This window comes from Halichoerus grypus, chromosome 2 (genome assembly GCF_964656455.1).
Source record: "Halichoerus grypus chromosome 2, mHalGry1.hap1.1, whole genome shotgun sequence".
Taxonomy (NCBI): Eukaryota; Metazoa; Chordata; class Mammalia; order Carnivora; family Phocidae; genus Halichoerus; species Halichoerus grypus.
In genome coordinates this window covers 172,209,057-172,233,942 of record NC_135713.1, presented here as the reverse complement: position 1 = coordinate 172,233,942, position 24,886 = coordinate 172,209,057, and the positions used below count along the sequence as shown (strand labels likewise).

At 38.5% G+C, this 24,886-nt stretch overlaps 1 protein-coding gene across 1 annotated transcript; it reads left to right on the top strand.

The window, feature by feature from the left end:
• The first annotated feature begins 713 nt into the window (after positions 1-713).
• On the top strand, positions 714-23,204 carry SLFN12 (schlafen family member 12). Its single transcript, XM_078066368.1, has 3 exons — positions 714-1,785; positions 3,652-3,719; positions 22,444-23,204. The coding sequence occupies exons 1-3, from the start codon at positions 714-716 to the stop codon at positions 22,843-22,845; spliced, it is 1,542 nt and encodes a 513-aa protein (XP_077922494.1). The 3' UTR covers positions 22,846-23,204.
• The last annotated feature ends 1,682 nt before the right edge of the window (positions 23,205-24,886 follow it).

Sequence of the window (24,886 nt, the reverse complement as noted above, 5' to 3'; positions counted from 1 at the left end):
ATAAGTAATATATAAAATTTGGTTCACTGAGAAGATCAAAAACATAGATAAGCTTCCCAGAGGGGCTTATTTAAGGAAAGGAGAAAGAAAATTATATAATATTAGGAATTAGAAAGGGGATATAAACACCGATAAAGATGAGATTAAAACAATTAGAAGAGGATCATATAAAACTATGGCAAAAAAATAGAAAATTTAAAAAAAAATTGAAAATTTCAGGGCGCCTGACTGGCTCAGTCTATAGAGCATGCAACTTTTGATCTCGGGGTTGTAAGTTCAAGCCCCACATTGAGTGTAGAGATTACTTAAAAATTAAAAATAAATAAAATAAATAAATTGAGGGGCACCTGGCTGGCTCAGATGGGGGAGTGTGCAACTCTTGATTTCCGGGTTGTAAGTTTGAGCCCCACATTGGGTATAGAGATTACTTTGAAAAAAGTGGAATCTTAGGGAAAAAATTGAAAACTTCACAGAAGTAAAAATTATTATAGTCTTAGCTCAAAATCTGTCCAAAAAAAAAAAAAAAAAAAGACTTTACCCTGTACCCTTTCCATAACATCCAGTGGAATATACACAGCAAAGGATTTTGTTGGATTTGCCTCACAGTACAGAATTTGCTGTCTCCTGCTCAGGTTCTATACTCATGGCTCTGTCTTTTTAATTCTTTTTACAGGAAAGGATTTCTGCTTGGAAATTGAATGGCTACTGGGAAAATGAACATTAGTATTGATATGAAAACTAACTCTGCTGAGCTGATTTTAGGTGTGGGAAGAGTCACTCTTGGGGAGAAAAATAGGAAAAAAATGAAAGATTGTCAACTTCGAAAAAAGCAGAATGAAAACATCTTACAAGCTATGATTGCTTTGCTGAATTCTGGAGGGGGAGCGATCAAGGCTGAAATTGAGAATGAAAACTATAGTTACCCAAAAGATGGAATAGGATTAGATTTGGAAAGTTCTGTTGGAAATATTCTTCCATCTGTTCATAAATACCTAGACTTTATGCAGCAAGGTGAATATTTTCTAATTTTTGTCAAATCATGGAGCTCAAAAACCTCTGGTTTACGGATTGCCACCTTGAAGTCGAATTTGTACAAAAGGGATGTAACATGTACAAATATCATGGATGCCACTGCTACATTGGAGTTCCTCACAGACAAGAACAAAACTAAGGGGAGATTGTATAGATCTAAATTGTCTCCAAAGCAGAATGCACAAGTAGAGAGTAACGTGAAGGCCTTGGCTGATGACTTTTTTAACAGGACACAACTTAGGTACAGAGAAAAACTCCCCTTTACTGAATCCACACATGTTGAAATGAAAGCCTTCTCAACAGACAAGTTGTTACAACGCATTAAAGAGATTCTCCCTCAATATATTTCTGCATTTTCAAATACTGATGGGGGATATTTGTTTATTGGTTTAAATGGGGATGAAGTAATTGGCTTTAAAAGAGAAGTGAGTGATCTTAACAAGTTAGTTTCAGAAATAGAAAAATCCATTAGAAAGTTGCCTGTCTATCACTTCTGTAAGGAGAAGAAGGAGATAAACTACGCATGCAAATTCCTTGAAGTATATGATGAAGGGCATCTTTGTGGATATGTCTGTGCCCTCAAAATAGAGCCATTCTGCTGTGCAGTGTTTGCTAAAGAGCCAGAATCCTGGCATGTGAAAGACAACAATGTGCGACAGTTTACCATGAAGGAATGGATTTCCAACATGTTGCCTGCGAACCCAAGTGAGGAAGGGAGATTAGGAAGGAGGCCCCATAGGGCTAGGATGGCAGGTAGGTTTTCATTTGGGATTTGGGTGACATCATAGGCTTCACATTTCAACACCTAATTTACTAATGTCTAGTGGATACAATCAATCATTCACTCTCTTATTTTCCTCTACCCACTTAGAAGATAGCTCTTCCATACAGAAGCCGCATTACCTTCTGTCAATAGCACAAGCTGGTACAAAGATCCAATTAACCCTATTTTTCTTCCCTACCATCTCTTTACTCACTTCCAGTGAAAAAGCCTGTTGAATCCTTTTTCTTTCTGAGCTCAGTTTCAGTAACTGACCATTTCTTTCTGTCAGGACCACTTGCCTCTTTTATTTACATTTCCTTCATCTGTCTTTACACCTTTCTATTTATTTCCCTTAAAACCTCTTCCCTCTTCCTCTTTTTTTTTTTAAGGTTTTATTTATTTATTTGAGAGAGAGACAGAGGGAGTGAGAGAGAGAGAACACGAGTGGTGTGAGGGGCAGAGGGAGAAGCAGATTCTCTGCTGAGCAGGGAGCCCAACGCGGGCTGTAAACTGAAGGCAGACACTTAACTGACGGAGCCACCCAGGCACCCCCTTACCTCTTCCTCTTCTGTCTCTCCATCTGGGGGCCAAAATGTAACCCTAAGTTGGAGTGATTAAGAAAAAGAATAATGCTGGTATTTTATCTGATTTTGGAAAAGGGAAGCCTCAAATAAAGTTAGACTGCACTGGCAACTTTAAAATCTCTGAAAATGCAAGGTTCTTTCTTAGAATCTGCAAAACTCAGCAGTCCTTCACTAGCTATCTCATCTTCAAATTTTAATTGCCTTTAAAGTGAACCCAAGAACATGGCAATGTATTCGATGACTCTTAATGCGTTTTTCCTATTAATTTTCATTCCAGGTACAGTGTGTTCCTGCAGCATCAAGGATTAAAATGTATTAAAATTGCAATTTGTGGGGTGCCTGGGTGGCTCAGTCAGTTAAGCATCCAACTCTTGATTTCAGCTTAGGTCATAATCTTGGAGTTATGAGATGGACCCCCGCCTCCAGCTTGCTGGGTGTGGAGCCTGCTAAGATTCTTGCTCTCTCTCTTTCCCTCTCCCACTGCCCTTCCCCTGTGCTCTCTCTCCCTCTCTCTCAAAAAAAAAAAAAAAAAAAAGATGTTGAAAAAAGGCATTAAAATTGCAATTTGTGGGGCACCTGCCTGGCTCAGTTGGTAGAGCATTTGACTTTTTTTTTTTTTAAAGATTTTATTTATTTATTTAGAGAGCAGGGGAGGGGCAGAGGGAGAGGGAAAGAGAATCTCAAACAGGCTCCACACCCAGCGTGGAGCCTGATGTGGGACTGGATCCCACAACCCTGAGATCATGACCTGAGCCAAAATCAAGAGTCGGATGCTTAACCGACTGAACCACCCAGGCACCCCAGAGCTTGTGACTCTTGATCATGGGGTTGTGAGTTTGAGCCCCATGTTGGGTGTACACATTACTTAAAAATAAAATCCTAGGGGTGCCTGGGTAGCTCAGTCGGTTAGGCTACCACCTCTTGACTTCAGCTCAGGTCATGATCTCAGGGTCGTGTGATCCAGTCCCACATCAGGCCCTGTGCTGGGCGTGGAGCCTGCTTGGGATTCTCACTCTCTCTCTCTCCCCCTGCCCCTCCCCAGCTCTCTCTCTCTCAAAAAAAAAAAAAAAAAAAAAACTTAAATAAAATATAAAATTGCAATTTGTGTCTGACCTAGGAATCTAACCACAATATCTAACAATATTTCTATTGGGAAAAAGGGGTTAAATCTAAGCAGACTTTTGATATGCTATGCATTAGTTAGATGGGGGGAGGGTCTCTCATGGCAAATTAAGAATGTGGTTTTTTGTTTGTTTGTTTGTTTGTTTTAAGATTTTCCTGGGACAGAAAAGATGATCTTCCAACAACAAATATCATCTCCATTATACTGTAGTAAATCTGTTTAGAATTTGGAAAATGAGCAGCTGAGATATCACTTTCCAGGTAGTTTAATTCTGACTTCTTTGTTTGTTTTTCATTTTTTTAACTTAAATTCAATTAACTAACATATAATGTATTATTGGTTTCTGAGGTAGAGGTCAGTGATTCATCAGTCCTTTTTTTTTTTTTTTGAACATTTTATTTATTTGACAGAGAGAGACACAGCGAGAGAGGGAACACAAGCAGGGGGAGTGGGAGAGGGAGAAGCAAGCTTCCCGCCGAGCAGGGAGCCCGATGCGGGGCTCGATCCCAGGACCCTGGGATCATGACCTGAGCCAAAGGCAGATGCTTAATGACTGAGCCACCCAGGCGCCCCTCATCAGTCTTATATAATACCCAGTGCTCATTACATCACGTGCCCTCTGTAATATCTATCACCCTGTTACCCCATTCCCCCACCTCCCTCCCCTCCAAAAGCCCTCAGTTTGTTTCCTATGGTTAAGAGTCTCTTATGGTTTGTCTCCCTCTCTGATTTCGTCTTGTTTTATTTTGTCCTCTCTTCCCCTATGATCCTCTGTTTTGTTTCTTAAATTCCACATATCAGTGAGACCATATGATAATTATCTTTCTCTGATTGACTTATTTCGCTTAGCATAATACCCTCTAGTTCCATCCAAATCATTGCAAATGGCAAGATTTCATTTCTTTTTTTTTAATTTTATTATGTTATGTTAATCACCATACATTACATCATTAGTTTTTGATGTAGTGTTCCATGATTCATTGTTTCCGTATAACACCCAGTGCTCCATTCAATATGTGCCCTCTTTAATACCCATCACCAGGCTAACCCATCCTCCCACCCCCCTCCCCTCTAGAACCCTCAGTTTGTTATTCAGAGTCCATAGTCTCTCATGGTTCGTCTCCCCCTCCGATTACCTCCCTTCATTTTTCCCTTCCTACTATCTTCTTTTTTTTAACATATAATGTATTATTCATTTCAGAGGTACAGGTCTGTGATTCAACAGTCTTACACAATTCACAGTGCTCACCATAGCACATACCCTCCCCAATGTCTATCACCCAGTCACCCCATCCCTCCCAACCCCCACCACTCCAGCAACCCTCAGTTTGTTTCCTGAGATTAAGAATTCCTCATATCAGTGAGATCATATGATACATGTCTTTCTCTGATTGACTTATTTCGCTCAGCATAATACCTTCTAGTTCCATCCACATCGTTGCAAATGGCAAGATTTCATTCCTTTTAATGGCTGCATAATATTCCATTGTATATATATATATCTCACATCTTCTTTATCCATTCATCTGTTGATGGACATCTTGGCTCTTTCCATAGTTTGGCTATTGTGGGCATTGCTGCTATAAACATCGAGGTACACATACCCCTTTGGATCCCTACATTTGTATCTTTGGGGTAAATACCCAGTAGTGCAATTGCTGGATCATATGGTAGCTCTATTTTCAACTTTTTGAGGAACCTCCATACTGTTTTCCAGAGTAGTTGCACCAGCTTACATTCCCACCAACAGTGTAGGAGGGTTCCCCTTTCTCCGCATCTTCACCAACATCTGTCGTTTCCTGACTTGTTAATTTTAGCCATTCTGACTGGTGTGAGGTGGTATCTCATTGAGGTTTTGATTTGGATTTCCCTGATGCTGAGTGATGTGGAACACTTTTTCATGTGTCTGTTGGCCATTTGGATGTCTTCTTTGCAGAAATGTCTGTTCATGTCTTCTGCCCATTTCTTGATTGGATTCTTTGTTCTTTGGGTGTTGAGTTTGATAAGTTCTTTATAGATTTTGGATACTAGCCCTTTATCTGATATGTCACTTGCAAATATCTTCTCCCATTCTGTCAGTTGTCTTTTGTTGTTGACTGTTTCTTTTTTTTTTTTTCTTTTGAATATCCCCCAGTCTCTTTTACTATGAAAATAAATCATTATGCATTCAAACAGAATAACGTGCATTTTTGTAAGTGCATCCACAGAGGACAGACAGGCAAGCAGGGCCCATTCTGGATCAAAGAGACCCAAAAGGCAAGGAAATGCAAAAGTGACATGGGCCGGTTGGTTGGACCTGAAAGTAGAGACAGGTAACAGTGTTGCACACTCCCCTCCTCCTGGACCCAGTGGCCCTTGTCTGGGACCCCAGCCCAAGACCACCCCAGGCAACCCTGGTCGCTGCCCGGAGCCTCAGAGGAGGGCTCCGTGAGCCACAGACTCCAGTCTTCCCCACCGGCATCTCTCCTCCCAGGTAACACCTTCCATCTTTGTTGCAGAAACCGTTCAGGAGGTGGAGGGACCACAGGCAGCCCTGGGCACCCTGGCCCACGGGGCAGGGGAGAGCTACTGCTCACCCACGGCCGAGGAGGAGGTGGGCATCCCAATACCAGCCCCGGGGCTCCTGCAGGTCACAGAGAGGAGGCATAAGTACAGCTGACCTGCCCAGCATGTACTCTGGAGGGACCGTGAGCCCCTGGGGGATGGAGGGTCAGGTCCACATCCTGTCCAAACACTCCCCCAGGTGTGTGTGGGGGAGGGGTGCTGCGCTGGGCTCTTACAGCTCGGGCTCTGTGGCCTTGGCTATACCATCTGCAAAATGGGGGACCCAGAAGGCATTCAGTCTTGAGTGTGGAGAGCCGATGGGGGGATGGGGCTTCTGCCCCATCTTACCCTGACCCCGCAGGGCTCTACCCAGAGCTCTGGTTCTTCCCTGGGGCTTCGGCGGCGGCAGGGGGAGGGAAGGTGGTCCCTGGGTGGACAGACTGTGCCCATTATGAGCAGCCCCCTCCGCCCGCCCTGCAGAGCCCCTGAGCAGCGTCTCCTCCCTGGAGGTGCACTTTGACCTCCTGGACCTCACCGAGCTGACCGACATGTCCGACCAGGAGCTGGCCGAGGTCTTTGCTGACTCAGACGGCGAGAGCCTGGCCGGTGAATCGCCAGCAGGTGGCCTGGTGTTGGGGCGCGGTGAGTGGTGGGCGGTTCTGGGGCCCCAGCCCATGGAACACGGCTCTCCACAACCCCTATTTTTGAAAATAATTTTCTCACACGTGTGTCAAAATTGGTGCTTGTCACTGCACCATCTCATTCAGTATTTTTGCATTTTACATTGTTGTTGACTGTTTCCTTTGCTGTGCCAAAGCTTTTTATCTTGATGAAGTCCCAATAGTTCATTTTTGCCCTTGCTTCCCTTGCATTTGGCGATGTTTCTAGGAAGAAGTTGCTGCGGCTGAGGTTGAAGAGGTTGCTGCCTGTGTTCTCCTTTAGGATTTTGATGGTCTCCTGTCTCACATTTAGGTCTTTCAACCATTTGGAGTCTATTTTTGTGTGTGGTGTAAGGAAATGGTCCAGTTTCACTCTTCTGCATGTGGCTGTCCAGTTTTCCCAACACCATTTGTTGAAGAGACTGTCTTTTTTCCATTGGACATTCTTTCCTGCTTTGTCGAAGATTAGTTGACCATAGAGTTGAGGGTCCATTTCTGGGCTCTCTATTCTGTTCCATTGATCAATGTGTCTGTTTTTGTGCCAGTACCATACTGTCTTGATGATGACAGCTTTGTAATTGAGCTTGAAGTCTGAAATTGTGATGCTGCCAGCTTTGCTTTTCTTTTTCAACATTCTTCTGGCTATTCGGGGTCTTTTCTGGTTCCATACAAATTTTAGGATTATTTGTTCCATTTCTTTGAAAAAAGTGGATGGTATTTTGATGGGGATTGCATTGAATGTGTAGGTTGCTCTAGGTAACATTGACATCTTCACAATATTTGTTCTTCCAATCCATGAGCATGGAACGTTTTTCCATTTCTTTGTGTCTTCCTCAATTTCTTTCATGAGTATTTTATAGTTTTCTGAGTACAGATTCTTTGCCTCTTTGGTTAGATTTATTCCTAGGTATCTTATGGTTTTGGGTGCAATTGTAAATGGGATCGACTCCTTAATTTCTCTTTCTTCTGTCCTGTTGCTGGTGTATGGGAATGCCACTGATTTCTTTGCATTGATTTTATATCCTGCCACTTTACTGAATTCCTGTATGAGTTCTAGCAGTTTGAGGGTGGAGTCTTTTGGGTTTTCCACATAAAGTATCATATCATCTGCAAAGAGTCAGAGTTTGACTTCTTCTTTGCCGATTCGGATGCCTTTTATTTCTTTTTGTTGTCTAATTGCTGTGGCTAGGACTTCTAGTACTATGTTGAATAGCAGTGGTGATAGTGGACATCCCTGCCGTGTTCCTGACCTTAGGAGGAAAGCTCTCAGTTTTTCCCCATTGAGAATGATATTTGCTGTGGGTTTTTCATAGATGGCTTTTATGATTTTGAGGTATGTACCCTCTATCCCTATAGTCTGAAGAGTTTTGATCAAGAAAGGATGCTGTACTTTGTCAAATACTTTTTCTGCATCTATTGAGAGGATCATATGGTTCTTGTTCTTTCTTTTATTAATGTATTGTATCACACTGATTGATTTGTGGATGTTGAACCAACCTTGCAGCCCAGGGATAAATCCCACTTGGTCGTGGTGAATAATCCTTTCAATGTACTGTTGGATCCTATTGGCTAGTATTTTGGTGAGAATTATTGCATCCATGCTCATCAAGGATATTGGTCTGTAATTCTTTTTGATGGGGTCTTTGTCTGGTTTTGGGATCAAGGTAATGGTGGCCTCATAAAACGAGTTTGGAAGTTTTCCTTCCATTTCCATTTATTGGAACAGTTTCAGAAGAATAGGTATTAATTCTTCTTGAAATGTTTGGTAGAATTCCCCTGGGAAGCCATCCGGTCCTGGATTCTTTTTTGGGAGATTTTTGATGACTGCTTCAATTTCCTTGCTGGTTATGGGTCTGTTCAGGTTTTGTATTTCTTCCTGTTTCAGTTTTGGTAGTTTAGACATCTCTAGGAATGCATCCATTTCTTTCCGATTGCCTGATTTTTGGCATATAGTTGCTCATAATATGTTCTTATAGTTGTTTGCATTTCTTTGGTGTTGGTTTTGAGCTCTCCTCTTTCATTCATGATTTTAATTATCTGGGTCCTTTCTCTGTCTCCCCCTCTCTCCCTCTTCTTCTTCTTCTTTTTTTTAAATAAGTCTGGCCAGGGGTTTATCAATCTTATTAATTCTTTCAAAGAACCAGCTCCTAATTTTGTTGATCTGCTTTACTGTCCTTTTGTTTCTATTTCAATGATTTCTGCTCTAATCTTTATAATTTCTCTTCTCCTGCTGGGTTTAGACTTTATTTGCTGTTCTTTCTCCAGCTCCTTTAGGTGTAAGGTTAGGTTTTATATTTGAGACCTTTCTTGTTTCTTGAGAAAGGCTTGTATCATTATATACTTCCCTCTTAGGACTGCCTTCGCTGTATCCCAAAGGTTTTGAACAGTTGTATTTTCATTTTCATTTGTTTCCATGAATTTTTTAAATTCCTCTTTAATTTCCTGGTTGACCCATTCATTCTTTAGTAGGATGCTTTTTAGCCTCCATGTATTTGAGTTCTTTCCAAATTCCCTCTTGTGATTGAGGTCTAGTTTCAAAGTATTGTGGTCCGAAAATATGCAGGGAATGATCCCAATATTTGGTACCTGTTGAGACCTGATGTATTATTCAGGATGTGAGCTATTCTGGGGAATGTTCTATGTGCACTAGAGAAGAATGTGTATTCTGTTGCTTTGGGATGGAATGTTCTGAATATATCTGTGAAGTCCATCTGGTCCAGTGTGTCTTTCAAATCTCTTAATTCTTTGTTGATCTTTTGCTTAGATGATCTGTCCATTGCAGTGAGGGGGGGTTGTTAAATACCCCTACTATTATTGTATTATTATTGATGTGTTTCTTTAATTTTGTTATTAATTGGCTTATATAATTGGCTGCTTACATGTTAGGGGCATAAATATTTACAATTGTTAGATTTTGTTGGATAGACCCTTTAATTATGATATAGTTTCCTTCCTCATCTCTTATTACAGTCTTTGGTTTAAAATCTGATTTGTCCGATATAAGGATTGCCACCCCAGCTTTTTTTGATGTCCATTAGCATGGTAAATGGTTTTCCACCCCCTCACTTTAAATCTGGAGGTGTCTTTGGGTTTAAAATGAATCTCTGGCAGACAGCATATTGATGGCTCGTGCTTTTTTATCCAATCTGATACCCTGTGTGTTTTGATTGAGGCATTTAGCCCATTTACATTCAGAGTAACTATTGAAAGATATGAATTTAGTGTCATTGTATTACCTGTAAAGTCACTGTTTCTGTATATTGTCTCTGTTCCTTTCTGGTCTATGTTACTTTTGGGCTCTCTCTTTGCTTAGAGGATCCCTTTTAATATTTCTTGTAGGGCTGGTTTGGTGATCACAAATTCTTTTAGTTTCTGTTTGTCCTGGAAGCTTTTTATCACTATTTCTATTTTGAATGACATCCTAGCTGGATAAAGTATTCTTGGCTGCATGTTTTTCTCATTTAACACCCTGAATATATCATGCCAGTCCTTTCTGGCCTGCCAGGTCTCTGTGGATAGGTCTGCTGGCAATCTAATGTTTCTACCATTGTAGGTTACAGACCTCTCGTCCCCAGCTGCTTTCAGGATTTTCTCTTGGTCTCTGAGATTTGCAAGTTTCACTATTGTATGTCAGGTGTTGACCTATTTTTATTGATTTTGAAGGGGGCTCTCTGTGCCTCCTGGACTTGGATGCCTGTTTCCTTCCCCAAATTAGGGAAGTTCTCCACTATAATTTGTTCCAATATACCTTCTGCCCCCCTTTCCTCTTCTTCTGCAACCCCAATTATTCTAATAATGTTTCACTTTATGGTATCACTTATCTCTCGAATTCACCCCTCATGATCCAGTAATTGTTTATCTCTCCTTCTCTCATGTTCTTTACTCTCCATCATCAGTCTTCTATATCACTAATTCTTTCTTCTGCCTCAGTTATCCTAGCACTTAGAGCCTCCATTTTTTATTGCATCTCATTAATAGAGTTTTTTATTTCGACTTGATTCAATTTTAGTTATTTTATTTCTCCAGAAAGGGATTCTCTTGTGTCTTCTATGCTTTTTTTCAAGCCCAGCTAGTATCTTTATAATTGTTATTCTGAACTCTAGTTCCAACATTTTACTTATGTCCATACTGACTAGGTTCCTGGCAGTCAGTACTGCCTCTTGTTCTCTTTTTTGAGGTGAGTTTTTCTGTCTTGTCATTCTGTCCAGAGAAGAATAATGACCAAGAGAACAAAATGCAAAAATGGCAACCACGACCCCAGAGAAATATACACTAAGCAAACCAGAAGACACCCAAAACCAATATATATATATATATATATATATATATATATTTTTTTTTTTTTTTTAAAGAAAAGAAAAAAAGGCAATATAATCAGACAGGTGGACAGAATAGAGCAATACACTGGATCCTATGTTTTGGTCCGTTTGTTAGAAAACTTAGATCCCAAAATTGTAAAGAAAGAAAAACCTATATATGTACAAAGATAAAATTAAATACAATGAAAGGATAGACTGTAACTGTAAAAATGAAAATTAAAAGACAAGAAAAAACAAAAGAGAAAAAATAACAACAAAAAAAGAAGGGATATAAACAGACAGGTGAACAGAACAGTGCAATACACTATATCCTGAGTGTATCTTGGTCAGTTTGTTAGAAGAAACTACATCTCAAAATTGCAAAGAAAGAAAAACTTATATATATACAAAAATAAAATTAAATACCGAAGGGATAGAATGCAACTGTAAAAATGAAAATTAAAAAATATTTAAAAAAACGAGTTGATAAAATAAGAAATTGTTTGAAAAAGGAAAAAGAAAAGAAAATTAAAATTGAAAGACTAAAGAATCATGGCAGAAAAAACATGAATTCTATATGCTATATTCCCCCAGTGCTGGAGTTTTGCAGTTCTCGTTGATTGGTAAATTGGTCTTGGCTGGATGTTCTTGCTGATCTTCTGGGGGAGGGGCTTGTTGCTTTGATTCTCAAGTGTTTTTTCCCCAGTTGGAATTGTATTGCCCTTGCCAGGGGGGCCAAGCTAAGTAAGCGGCTCCAGTTTGCTCTATGTGGTTTTTGTTCTCTGAAGCTTTCCACATGTCTTTAGAGGATGAGAATGAAAATGGTGGTCTCCCAATCTCCAGCCCCAGAGCCAAGAGCTTGGGACCCCACTCCTCAGTGCACCCTCAGGGAAAAGCAGTCAATCACTCCTGTCTCCTTGGTCTCAGTCTGTACTCCATGCTCACGTGGCCTGTGACCGAGCATTTCTATCTCAGGCACAAGACCCTGCTTTGAGTCTCCAAACCCTGAAGACTCCTGTGGTGCACTCCTGAGCCGCTCCTCCCGGGGGAGGAAGGTGGGGGTCTGCTGGGCCCCTGCTCAGAGGTGGTTCGCTGTTTATGGCAACCCTGAGCTGAAAGCCCACTCCTGGGCCCACTGTTTGCAGCCGGCTTCCCTGCTCCGATGCTTGGGAACTCTGCTGCACTCAGTCCCCCCTGGTCTTCCTGTCACCCCAAGGATCCTGAGACCACACTGTCCCACCTAGGAGTCCACCCACTTTGCCACCTGGGTGCCTTTCAGGCCAGGACATTCCTCACTGGAGCAGACTTCTAAAAGTTCTGATTTTGTGCTCCGCTGCTATATCACTTTTTGGTAGCTGGCTGATGAATGCTCCCTCCCCCACAGTTCATCTTCCCATATATCACCTTGAATTCACTTCTCCACACCTCCTACCTTGCAGAAAGTGGTCACTTTTATATTTGTAGAGTTGCAGCTATTCTTTTCTTATATCTCCAGTTGAGTTTGCAGGTGTTCAGAATGATTTGATAGCTATGTAGCTGAGTTCCTGGCACCAGACAAAACTAAGGTCTCCTAATCCTCTGCCATCTTGATTGTATCCTAATTCTGGCTTCTTTGGACTTGTTGGTGTGAGTATGTTCCAACCTCCTTTTCTTCATATCAGCGCCATCTTGAAATTTGTCATCAGAGCTCATGTGGGTGTTAACAGGCATTCTTTGGTATTCTTAGTCATTGAATATATCAGACTCTAATTCTTTAGATTTTGATTAGACTTTTCTTGGTGTAATATGAACTGCTTTAATTGAAAGTAAGAGTAACAGTTTAGTTTAAACAAAAAGAGAAGTGGATCACGTCACTGGAATGTCTAGATTGAGACCCAGCCTCATGCACAGCTGAATTCAGTTACTGGAGAAATGCCATCAATACTCAGCATCTCTAATTTATCTGTTTTTGTTATCGTTTGGGGGCAACATGTTGTTTTCTGCTATTTGAACAGTGTTACCTTGAATATTCATTTTCAGTCTTCTGGTGCATATTTGCAAGAGAGTCTCGGGTGCACAACTAGAAGTAGAATTGCTGAGTCAGGAGGTATGTGAGTTGCAAGTACTAAGATAATGTCAGATTATTTTTCAGAGTAGATGAGTCACTTCAGTCCTATCAACGGTATATTAGAAATGCCTCTATCTTCTCCAATTGTCAAATCTCATCTTTCTTCTTTTCACCATCCTTCATCTTCCCACTCAAGTTGGTACAGAATGGTATCTCTCTGTGGTATGTATTTCCATGGTTATTAACTTGGTAAAGCATCTCTTCTTATACTTATTGCCCATAAGTAAGTCTTCTAAGAAATGCCCATTCTGTCTTTTGCCCATTTTTCTATAGTGCTTTTGTCTTTTTCTTATGATTTGTCAATGTAACTTACAGATTCTAGAATCCAAATCCTCTTTTGGTCCCTGAATAGTTCCACTTTCACCCATTGATCTGCCATGCCACCACCAACATATTATTAAATATATCTATATATAACTCTTATTTCTAGAATCTCTTTATGTACCCTCAGTCAATTTACTGGTCCTTAAATACACTGTACTGTCTTAATATTGTAATTTCATACTAAATAATCAGTATCCAACAGGATAAACTTTCTTTCATTCTTTTTCTTTGAGAGTGTCTTGGTAATTTTAGTCATTTACTCTCTCCTAGAGATTTTAGAATCTAATTAACTGCCACAAAAAAAAAAAAAAAAAAAACCCTTGCAGGATTTTGATTGCAGTTACATAGATCTATAGATAGTTTGGGAAAGAAATGACATATTTATATCAGTCCATCTTTGTCCTCTTTAACATAGGAAGTCTCTCCATTTATTTAGAACTTCTTTAATGTCTTTATTTTAAAAAAAGATTTATTTATTTATTTGAGAGAGAGAACACAAGCAGGGAGGAAGGGCAGAGGGAGATGGAGAAGCAGATCCCCCACTGAGCAGGGAGCCTGATGCAAGGCTCGATTCCATGACCTGAGCTGAAGGCAGACACTTAACTGACTGAGCCACCCAGGTGCCCTTCTTTAATGTCTTTAAAGTCTTATAAATTTCTCTGTACTAGTTTTGTCAGTCATTTGTTACCTTTATTACTAGCTTCTTCTACTTTTTTTGTTGTTGTGAATGATGTTTTTCTTTAAAAGTTTCAATTTATCATTGTTGCTGGTGTGTAGAAATGCAACTGATTTTACAAGTTGATTTTATATTAGGCCACCTTGCTAAACTTTCTCTTTATTTTCAATGATTTGTCCCTAGATTCTTTTTATGTTCTTTATAAACAGTATACTGATTTTAAAATGTTGTTTCCTTATGATTTTAGTTTTTTCCTAATCTTTTGCTTTTAATTTTTTTCTTGTCTTAATGAACCCATGAGGACTTTGGGTATAATTCTAAATGGAAATGGTCTTACTTCAGATCTTTTTTTTTCTTTTTTAAGATTTTTATTTATTTATTTGTCAGAGAGAGAGAGAGAGAGAGCAAGAGAGAGGGAGAGCACGAGCAGGGGCAAGGGCAGAAGGAGAAGTAGGCTCCCTGCCAAACAAGGAGCCTGATGCAGGACTTGTTCCCAGGACCCTGGGATCATGACCTGAGCCAAAGGCAGACACTTAACCAACTGAGCCACCCAGGCATCCCTTACTTCAGATCTTAAAGAGAATATTTCTGTGATTTTCTCATTTAAATTGAGGTTTGCATTAGGTATTTTTGAATATACCATTTATTAGATTAAGGAAGTTCCATGATATTCCTAGTTTAGTAAATGATTTTTCTTTTTATCATGAATATTGAATTTTATCAAACGCATGTTCTGTTTCTGTTGTCACAAATGTTTATCCTTTTCATTTGTTAATTAACAAATGACATGTTAATATTTTATATTAAACAATTTTTGCATTCCTGGAACAGATCCAGTTGGATATTGGAGTATTAATCTCCTTAATACACTTTTATTCAGTTTGCTAATTTTTTATTCAGAATTTTTGCATCTAAATTCATGCATTGTAGGGTCTAATAATAGTCCTCTCTCTTTCTTTATTTAGTGTTTGAATCAAAATAACAGTGAAAGCAGAATGAGTTGGGGATATTTCCTCTTTTTCTATCCTTCAGAAAAATTTATATAAAATTGGAATATGTTGTTTGAGATTTTGGTAGAACTTGCCTGTAAAAGTATCTGAGCCCTTTGTGAGAAGATTTGTAACTACTATTTCTAATTCTTTAATAATTAAAGGACTACTCAGGCTTTTTGTTTCCTCAAATTGATTTTGGTAAATTATATTTTTAAGGAATTATAATTTCAGTAGCTGGTATTTCCATATCGGTCTGATCAGTCTGACATCTCATCTTTTATATCCTTATTTCAGGCTTTTTCCCTAAGAGAACATAAAATTTACTTATTTTGTGAAATAAGCACTTTTAAAACAGTTTGCTTTTCTTAGGTATCTTATATGTTAATCTTCTGTCTTGTATTTCACTCTAAAATATTTTCACTAACTTCTTTATGAGAAAATGTGGTATTTAGGACCTATTAAAATAATATTACATCAAAGGGATTCAGAGTGTCCCAACCTAGCCCAAACTTAGGGAGGGAGCTCCCCTTCCTTAGAAATTCCTGAATGACCTATAAACACAATAGACAATGACACCCATAGTGACCTGGCCTGGAACACATAACTTAGACTATAAGTCTACATGGAGACTTTCCCTTGACCCAAGCCAAATTATGAGAAGTTTCTAAAACCTGAGTGTTCACTTGAGTTGCTGAATATTTATTGTAGAGATTTATTTCTAGCAATTCCAAGTCTTGTTGCTTTGGAATGAAGTTGTTCTATCATTATGTATTCTATGAATTGCTGTTATATAGGAAAATACTACAGTTACTATATTTACTATATCAACCCACTATCTTAGTAATTGGAATAGCTTTTCAGTTATTTCTCCTGGTTTTTTAGGCACACCATAATAAAGTTAATTTGGTTCATTCTTTTTTTTTTTTTTTTTAAGATTTTATTTATTTATTTGACAGGACACTGGGATCATGACCTGAACCGAAGGCAGACTCTTAACAACTGAGCCACCCAGGTGCCCCAGTTTGGCTCATTCTTTTCCAGTATTTGTTATTTCTTTTCTTTCAACCAGTGCTTTTCTAAGATTGTGAAATATGCCTACAGAAATGAACATGAAACTAAATGAACAATATAATGAAACAGTTGTGTATAAATAGCTGTATATCTATCACCCAAATCAGAAAATAAATCATCAGTAGCACCCTAAAAATCTCCTGTGTTCTTTCCTGGTCACATCCCCACCCTGGGTTACCTCCATACTAATTTTATGCTAGTCACATTTTCACCATTCTTTATAATTTTATCTTCTATGTGCTCATCCCTAAAAATATAGCTTTGTTTTGCTTATTTTCGAACTTATTAAAATGGAACCACACTGTATATATTATTTTTGTGGTGCTTCTTCATTCAAGATTATATTTGTTAGATGTTGTGTATAGTTCATTAATCTTCCTTGCAATAAAATATTCCTATGTGAACATACAACTATTTATTTATAAATTCTACTGCTATGTTGATTTGAGTCATAGCCAGTTTGATCTGTTATAAAGAATGCTGCTTCAGACACCCTGTGGGCATTTGCATCTATTTCCTGAGCACAAGTGGAATTGTTGGGTCATAGGGTATTTGTATTTTTTTTAAAGATTTTATTTATTTATTTGACAGAGAGAGAGAGCACAAGTAGGCAGAGCGGTAGGCAGAGGCACAGGGAGAAGCAGGCTCCCCACTGAGCAGGGAGCCCGATGTGGGGCTCTATCCCAGGACCCTGGGATCATGACCTGAGCCAAAAGCAAATGCTTAACTGACTGAGCCACCCAGGCACCCTGGGGTATTTGTATTTTTAACTTCAGTTGATAATGCCAAAATGTTTCCCAATTTACATGCTTACCCAATCTTCCACATCCTCAGCCATACAAGATAGGCAACATTTAAAAAACTTTAAATAGGCCACATTTAAATGTTGCCTGTCTTCTAGGCACCTATAGGTATTATTATAAATTTAATTTGCATTTATTTGTTCTTTGGTTACTAATGAAGTTGGGAACTTTGTCATATGCTTATTGATTACTTGAAATTCCTTCTCTAAGAAATGTTGCTTAAAGCATCTTTTTTTGGTTTGTCTTTTTTTTCTTATTGATTTGTAGGAATTAAAAGAAAAATCTAAATACATGTCTTCTGTGTGTTGTTTATGTTGCAAATCTCTTCTCCCATTGCACGACTTTTCCCACTCCCTGTGTTTTGTTTTGATGAAAAGATGTTCTTGATTTTAATGAAGTCATATTTATCATTTTTTTCCTACAGTTTTCTTTGTGGAGATATTTTTGACTGCTAAATGAACTTTCTTTAAAGATTACAGTATTCAATTTTTCTATTCTTTAGTCAATTTTGGCAAGTTATATTTTTCTAGAAATTTGTATCTTCTAAGTGTTCAAATTCAGTGACATAAAATTGTTCATAATAATCTCTTACGGGGCGCCTGGGTGGCTCAGATGGTTAAGCATCTGCCTTTGGCTGGGGTCATGATCCCAGGGTCCTGGGATCGACCCCCCACGTCCGGCTCCTGGCTCAGCGGGGAGCCTGCTTCTTTCTCTGCCTCTCCCCCTGCTCGTGCTCTCTCTCTCTCTCTCTGTATCCCTGTGTCTCGAGTGAATAAATAAAATCTTTAAAAAAAGATAATAATCTCTTACAATTTTTCATTGTCTGCAGGATCTCTAGTGATGTCTTGTTTTGAATTCCTGATATTGATTTTTTGTACTTTTTCTATTTTTAAGTTCTTGTCCAGGCATGCTGGAAGACTCACATTGGTATTGTTTTCATTATTCTTTTCCAAGAACCAACTTTTGACTTTATTTATTGTGTCTATTGTATGTATGTTTCTTTTTAAAATTAGGTTTTGCTCTTGTTTGTATAATAACCTTTCTTCTTTTTTTTTTTAAATCTGTTTTTATTTTTAAATTTAACTCTATGCCCAACATGGGCTCAAACCCACAACCCTGAGATCAAGTCATATGCTCTACCAAATGAGTCAGCCAGGCGCCCCTCTTGTTCTTTATTTGGGTTTATTTTGCTGTCCTTTTTCCTGTTTCTTGAGATGCTTAAGTCAGTATTAATCCTTTTTTTCCCTAATATAAGCACTTAAAATATTCACCTCTATGTCCTATTATTAAGTAAAATTTTAAAATTAAAATATAGCATATGTACAAGAAAGTGCAGAAGCCATACACACTTGATAAATTTTCACAAAGTGAACATGCCTCTATGTAATCAATATCCATATCAAGAAGATAAAACATTACAAGAACTTGAGAAGCCTCCCTCATGTATTCTTTCAGTCATTATTCTACAAAAATGCAATCATTTTTCTGACTTCCATATCCATAAGTTTGTTTTGCCTGTTTTTGAACAGTTGTTGATAAATACCTCTTAACTTTTTAATGTCCATAGAAACCACAAGGACGTCTTTTTTATTCTGGATATTGATAACTTATTTTTCCCTCTTTTTTTTTGATAAGTCTTGCTAAGTATTTTATTGATCTTTTCAAAGAACCAAATTTGGGGTGCCTGGGTGACTCAGTCAGTTAAGTGGCTGACTCTTGATTTCAGCTCAGGTCATGATCTCAGAGTCCTGGGATCAAGCCCTGCATCCAGCTCCATGTTGGGCTCTGCACTTAGCAGGGAGTCTGCTTCAGGTTTTTCTCTCTCTCTTTCTCTACCCCTCCCCCCCTCGTGCACTCTGTCTCTCAAATAAATAAATTTTTTTTAAAAAAAGAGCCAACTTTGACATTGCTGATTTTCTCTATTGTTATTTTTTAAAGATTTTTTTAAAAAGATTTTATTTATTTATTTGAGAGAGTGAGAGAGAGAGCACGAGATGGGGGAAGGTCAGACGGAGAATCAGACTCCCTGCCCAGCAGGGAGCCCGATGAGGGGCTGGGAGTTAAATAATTAAATAGTTAAATTCGTTCTATCCTGGGACTCCTGGATCATGACCTGAGCTCAAGGTGGGCGCTTAACTGACTGAGCCACCCAGGCACCCCTAAGATTTTATTTTTAAGTAATCTCTACGCCCAACATGGGGCTTGAACTCACAACCCTGAGATCAAGAGTCACATGCTCCACCAACTGAGCCAGCCAGGTGCCCCTCTATTGTATTTTTTCTTACAATTGCAATGATATCTCCTCTTACCCTTATTTTTTTTCCTTTTTACTTTTGTGTGTGTGTGTGTGTGTGTGTGTAGTTTGCTGTTCTTATCTGACAATAAGTCTGAAAACCTAGGTAACTGATCTTACATCTTTTCTTTTTCAAGAAATTTATTTTAGAGCCATTGATTCCTCCAAAGGTTTAATATGTTGTGTTTTCATTTTCATCTAGTTCAAAATATTTTTTATTTCCACTGTGCCATTTTAACTTATAGGTTGTTTGAAAATATGTTGCTTAATTTTTAAACACTGGAAATTTATATTGATCTTTCTGCCTTTTTTTTTTTTAAAGATTTTATTTATTTATTTGACAGAGAGAGACACAGCAAGAGAGGGAACACAAGCAGAGGGAGTGGGAGAGAGAGAAGCAGGCTCCCTGCTGAGCAGGGAGCCCGATGGGCTTGATCCCAGGACCCTGGGATCATGACCTGAGCCAAAGGCAGACGCTTAACGACTGAGCCACCCAGGCGCCCCAGTCTTTCTGCTTTTTTTGATGTATTACCTATTGCCATGTAATAAACTACCCCAAAATGTAGCAGCTTAAATTATCAAGAAACATTTATTATGTCACTGTTTCAGTGGGTCAGGAATCTGGGAGTGGCTTAGCTGGGTGATTCTGACTTCAAGTCTCTCACTACATTGCAATCAAGCTATGGGCCCCATCTCATTTAAAGGGTCAGCTGGGGGAAGATCTATTCCCAAGCCAGCAACTAAGGTTGTTGGCAGTCCTCAGTTCCTCTCTGGCTGTTGGTCAAATACTTTAGTTCCTCCCTACATGAATCTATTCATGAGTTACTTGAGTATCCTCATGGAATAGCAGCTTCCCCCAGAGTGAGCAATTGGGGTAGGGCGTGAAGAAACATGTTCTCTAGTCTTCTATAACCTAGTTTTATAACTTAGTCTCACTATTACTTCTGCTATATACTTTTGGCAGAATTCTGGTAAATGTGGAAGGGGACAAACACTTAGGCTAAGTTTATTAATTGTGTTGTTCAAATCTACTGTGTCCTTACTGATTTTTGTTGTCTGTCTCTGAAGATTTTGTCTATCAGTTAGTGAGAGAAGTATGTTAAAATAGTCAACTAAAATTATCTACATCTCCTTCTACTTCTGTCAAATTTGCCTTCTATTATTTTGAAACCATTTATCAGGTACATACAAATGTTGTATTTTCCTTTGACTTGAGTCTTTTATCAATATAAAATCGATTTTCTATGTGAACAACCCTGTTTTCTGTGAATAGAAAAAGTTTTAGTATTTACTTTCTAATTTTAATAACTCTTATTTCTTCACCTTATTACACTGGCTAGGATTAAGACCTCAGAAAAATGTTGAATACAAGAACTGAAAGTAGAAAATTTTCCTTCTCAATCTTAAGGAGAAAGTGTTCTGTATTTCTTTTCTTAGGTGCCCTTTATCATATTGATTAAGTTCCCCTTTATTTCTCATTTTCTGAGAGTACTAGGGAAATAATTTTATCAAATGCTTTTTCTGGATCTATTGAGATGACCATATCCCCCCCCCCCCCACCTTTTTCTGTTAATATGGTTAATTATATTGGATGGTATTTTTTTAATGTTAAACATACCTTTCATTCCAAAAAAAAAAAAAAACCCATTTAGTCATGTCGTATTATTCTATTTATATATTTCTAGATTCTGTTTGCTAATATTTTGCTGAGAAATTCTTTTTGTCTGTGTTCATGAGGGATATTGGTCTGTGGCTTTCTTTTCTTGCATTGTCAGGATTTGGAATCAGAATTATTCTAGCCTCATAGGATGTGCTGAGATATGTTCATTGTTCCTATTTTCTGAAAGAGTTTGAGTAAGAGTGGTGATATTTCTTCCTTATATATTTTATAAAAATCACTGTTGAAACTCCCTGAAGTTTTCCTAATGGGAAGATTTTGGTAATGAACAAAATTTGTTGAATAGATATAGACCTGTTCAGATTTTCTGTTTTTTTCTCATGTCAGTTTTGGTGTTTTATTTTCATAGATTTTGTCCATTTCATCTCATTTGTCAAATATATTGGCAAAAAATGTTTATAAATTGTTTATAGCATTCTCTCTCTTTTCTTTTTTAGAGTGAGAGAGACCAGGAGTGGGGAGGGGCAAAGAGAGGAGAGAGAATCTTAAGCAGGCTCCATGCTTAGCACAGATCCTGACATGGGGCTCAATCTCACAACCCTGAGGTCATGACCTGAGCCAAAATCAAGATTAGAATGCTTAACCGACTGAGCCACCCAAGCACCCCTATAGCATTCTCTTTTAGTCTTTTAAACATGTGTAGATCTGTACTGATACAGTATTTTTATTTCTGTTGTTCATCTGTACTTTTTCTCTTTTTTGTGATGACTCTTGTAAAGGGCTTATCAATTTAATTTAATTTTCAAAGAACCAACTTATGGATTTGGTAATTTTATCTGTTGTTTGTTTTCATTGATTTCTGTTCTGTGATTATAATTTCCTTTCTTCTACTTACTTTGGATTTGTTAAAGTGGAAACTAAGATCATTTAATTTTAAGACTTTTCCCTTTTTAACACAAGCTTTATATTTCTCTCTAAGCACTACTTTATTTGCATTCCACAAATTTTTATATGTTGAATTTTACTTATTCAGTTTGAAAGTTTTTCTAATTTTCCTTATGAATTCTTCTCTGATGGATAGGTTATTTAGAATTTTCCTGTCCAATTTTCAAATACTTGGGGATTTTTTAGACATCTTACTGTTACTGATTTCTAATTTAATTCTATTGTGATCAAAGAATATACTCTGTAAGATTTAAGTCTTTTGAGTAAGTATCTGACAGCCGTGAATTCCAACCTCTTTTTCCTCAGCCTAGTAAGACTGCTAATTTCTGCTTGGGCTCTATTCACTCATAACACGATATAGAAAGTATCCTTAGGCCAAAAGCTGGGGTGAATGTGAAGCAACTTCCTGGGCTTCCTGTCTATCAAAGATTGTAACCTTTTAAGTCGTGCTTGTATTGATTGTTCCTCTGGTCTTCAAATCACTCTTATTTATTTTGTACAGCTTTCATAGTTGTTTTTGGTGGGAGGATTGGTCTGGGACAAGCTACTTTGTCATGGTTGGAATTGGAAGTTTCCCGGTGATTTAAAATTTATTCTAATTATTTTCATATCTAGTGCCACAGGAAAGAGATATTCTGGAAGCCCTCTGCAAGAAACTGTTCTCACAACACAAAGGACTTGCACAGTTAATATGTAAAGAAATGGGCTCTGTTGGTCCAGGGACATTGATATTTTCTAGGACCTGGTCTTTGCATCTGGGCTTGCAAGAGAACAAGAATGTAATCTGTGATGCTCTTCTAATTGCCCAGGGCTATCCACTAGTCCTACATACCTTCTTCGGGGTACTAAATAAAGAGTTAACAGGCTACTCTTTGCAAGCTGCCTTCACTTTAAAGCATGAACTGGTAAAAATGGGTGGTTACACTGGGAAAGTGTGTGTCGTGCTAGAGATCTTCTACTTGAGTAAAGAGCTTTCCATATTGACTGAAGACAATGCAAGTTCTTTTCATTGATATAAGCGCCCAGATATTTTATCCTGAATCCCACAAACTTTTTTTTTTTTAAGATTTTATTTATTTATTTATTTGACAGAGAGAGAGAGAGTGAGAGCAGGAACACAAGCAGGGGGAGTGGGAGAGGGAGAAGCAGGCTTCCCGCTGAGCAGGGAGCCCGATGCGGGGCTCATCCCAGGATCCCGGGATCCTGACCTGAGCCGAAGGCAGACGCTTAACCACTGACCCACCCAGGCGCCCCCTGAATCCCACAATCTTGAAACCACCCAAACAGTAAGAGACTTGAATAAGGCCCTTTATACAGTCCTGATGACATTTTTTGAGTGGCCAGTTTACTTCTGAGCTTTGTCAACACCTCTTAGATGACCAGTATGAAATATTTTCAGAGGAATGACACAAGGATGTTTAAATCTTTTCCAAGTCTCACCTGAATCATGGCAACTGGACCATACTACAAAGATGTTTTTCATTGTATAATCAATGATATCTTTAATTCTGTAAAAATATGCCTTTGAAAAACTTTGCAAGGTAAGAAACTTGTTGGGATGTTAGAAAATCAAGTTAGTCTTTGCTTTTTCCTAAATGATCTTCATAGATGTTACTTAAGGGTTATTTAGGAACATTAATTTGTTAATCACTCTGTGCACAGTTTGTTATTTACTCTGTGCATAGTTCATGGATAGATTTTCTTCCAGTTTTAAATTGGGAAAAATTGCAATACTTTTATTTTTAACAACAAGAACAATAACAACAATGGAAATTCCCCAGGATGTAGCCAGAAAACCTTTATCACTTAGAAAAGATTGGGGCACCTGGCTGGCTCAGTTGGTAGAGCACACAACTCTTGATCTCAGCGTCATGAGTTTAAGCCCATGTTGGGCCTAGAGCTTACTTTAAAAAATTAAAAAAGAAGAGAAAAGAAAAGAAAACATCATCATTGATGACACTCACAATTTCCACAATGAAAATGAAGAAGGCAAAATTTATTATCCCTTCCCTCAAAATCTCTTGATCTTCATGGACTACTTTTACACTCTTCAGTTGGAGGAATTACAGCTTTTCTAACTGCTCAGCTAGCATCCTAAGAACTCACCAGAATGGTCACTTTATTTTTCTATAAGCAGTTATGAATAAGAAGGTGAATTGAAAAAAATCCAGAAAATTCTCTTTAACATAGTTTTGGAGGAATACAGCCATAGCATTAGTAGAAACCGTTTCAGACAATGACTATTTTCATCAAGAAGGGGAAGGAACACCAGAGTTAGACATTTTCCAGTCATCTAAGATGAGCTGGGAGACTAAGATGAAGCTCAACAGAGCTGGATGCACCTTTGACTACATGTTGTGAATCCATGTCTAAGACATTCAGTTAGGATGAATTTAGTGGGATCTTGGAACAGAGAAGAGAACCCAGGTTCACCAGCAAGGCTTCAGCCTTCACTATCACTATGTTCAATGCCAGAAGAAGTAAAGCAATGCATACAGAATTCTGGGGAAAATTAAGTTTTACATAGGTATATTTTACCAAACCAAGATGTCATTTGACTATAAAGTAAATAAGCAAACACTTTTTAAAAAAGATTTTATTTATTTATTTGAGAGAGAGTGCAAGCATGAGCGGAGGCAGGGGGGGGAAGGGAGGGGAAAAAAGAAGAAAAGTAGAGGGAGAGGGGGAAGCAGCCTCCCCACTGAGCAGGGAGGCGATGAGGGGCTGGATCCCAGGACCTTGAGATCATGACCTGAGCTGAAGGCAGACACTTAACCAACTGAGCCATCCAGGTGCCCCAATAAGCAAACACTCTTATCAAATAACCTAGGGGACATAGTTCTCTAATATCTTCTTGAAAAACTACTTTGTAGTGAAGTCCAGCTGATGAATGTATGAACCAAAATAAAGAATACCAAAAAAAAAAAAAAAAAAATGTACGAACACACTTACTCCCTGAGTTTCTCCAGTGCCAAACCCCAGCTGTGTTTCCCCAGCCTTGCCCAGCACAACAGGCCAGCTGCCAGGGTGCAGACCTTGCACAGGAGCCCTTAC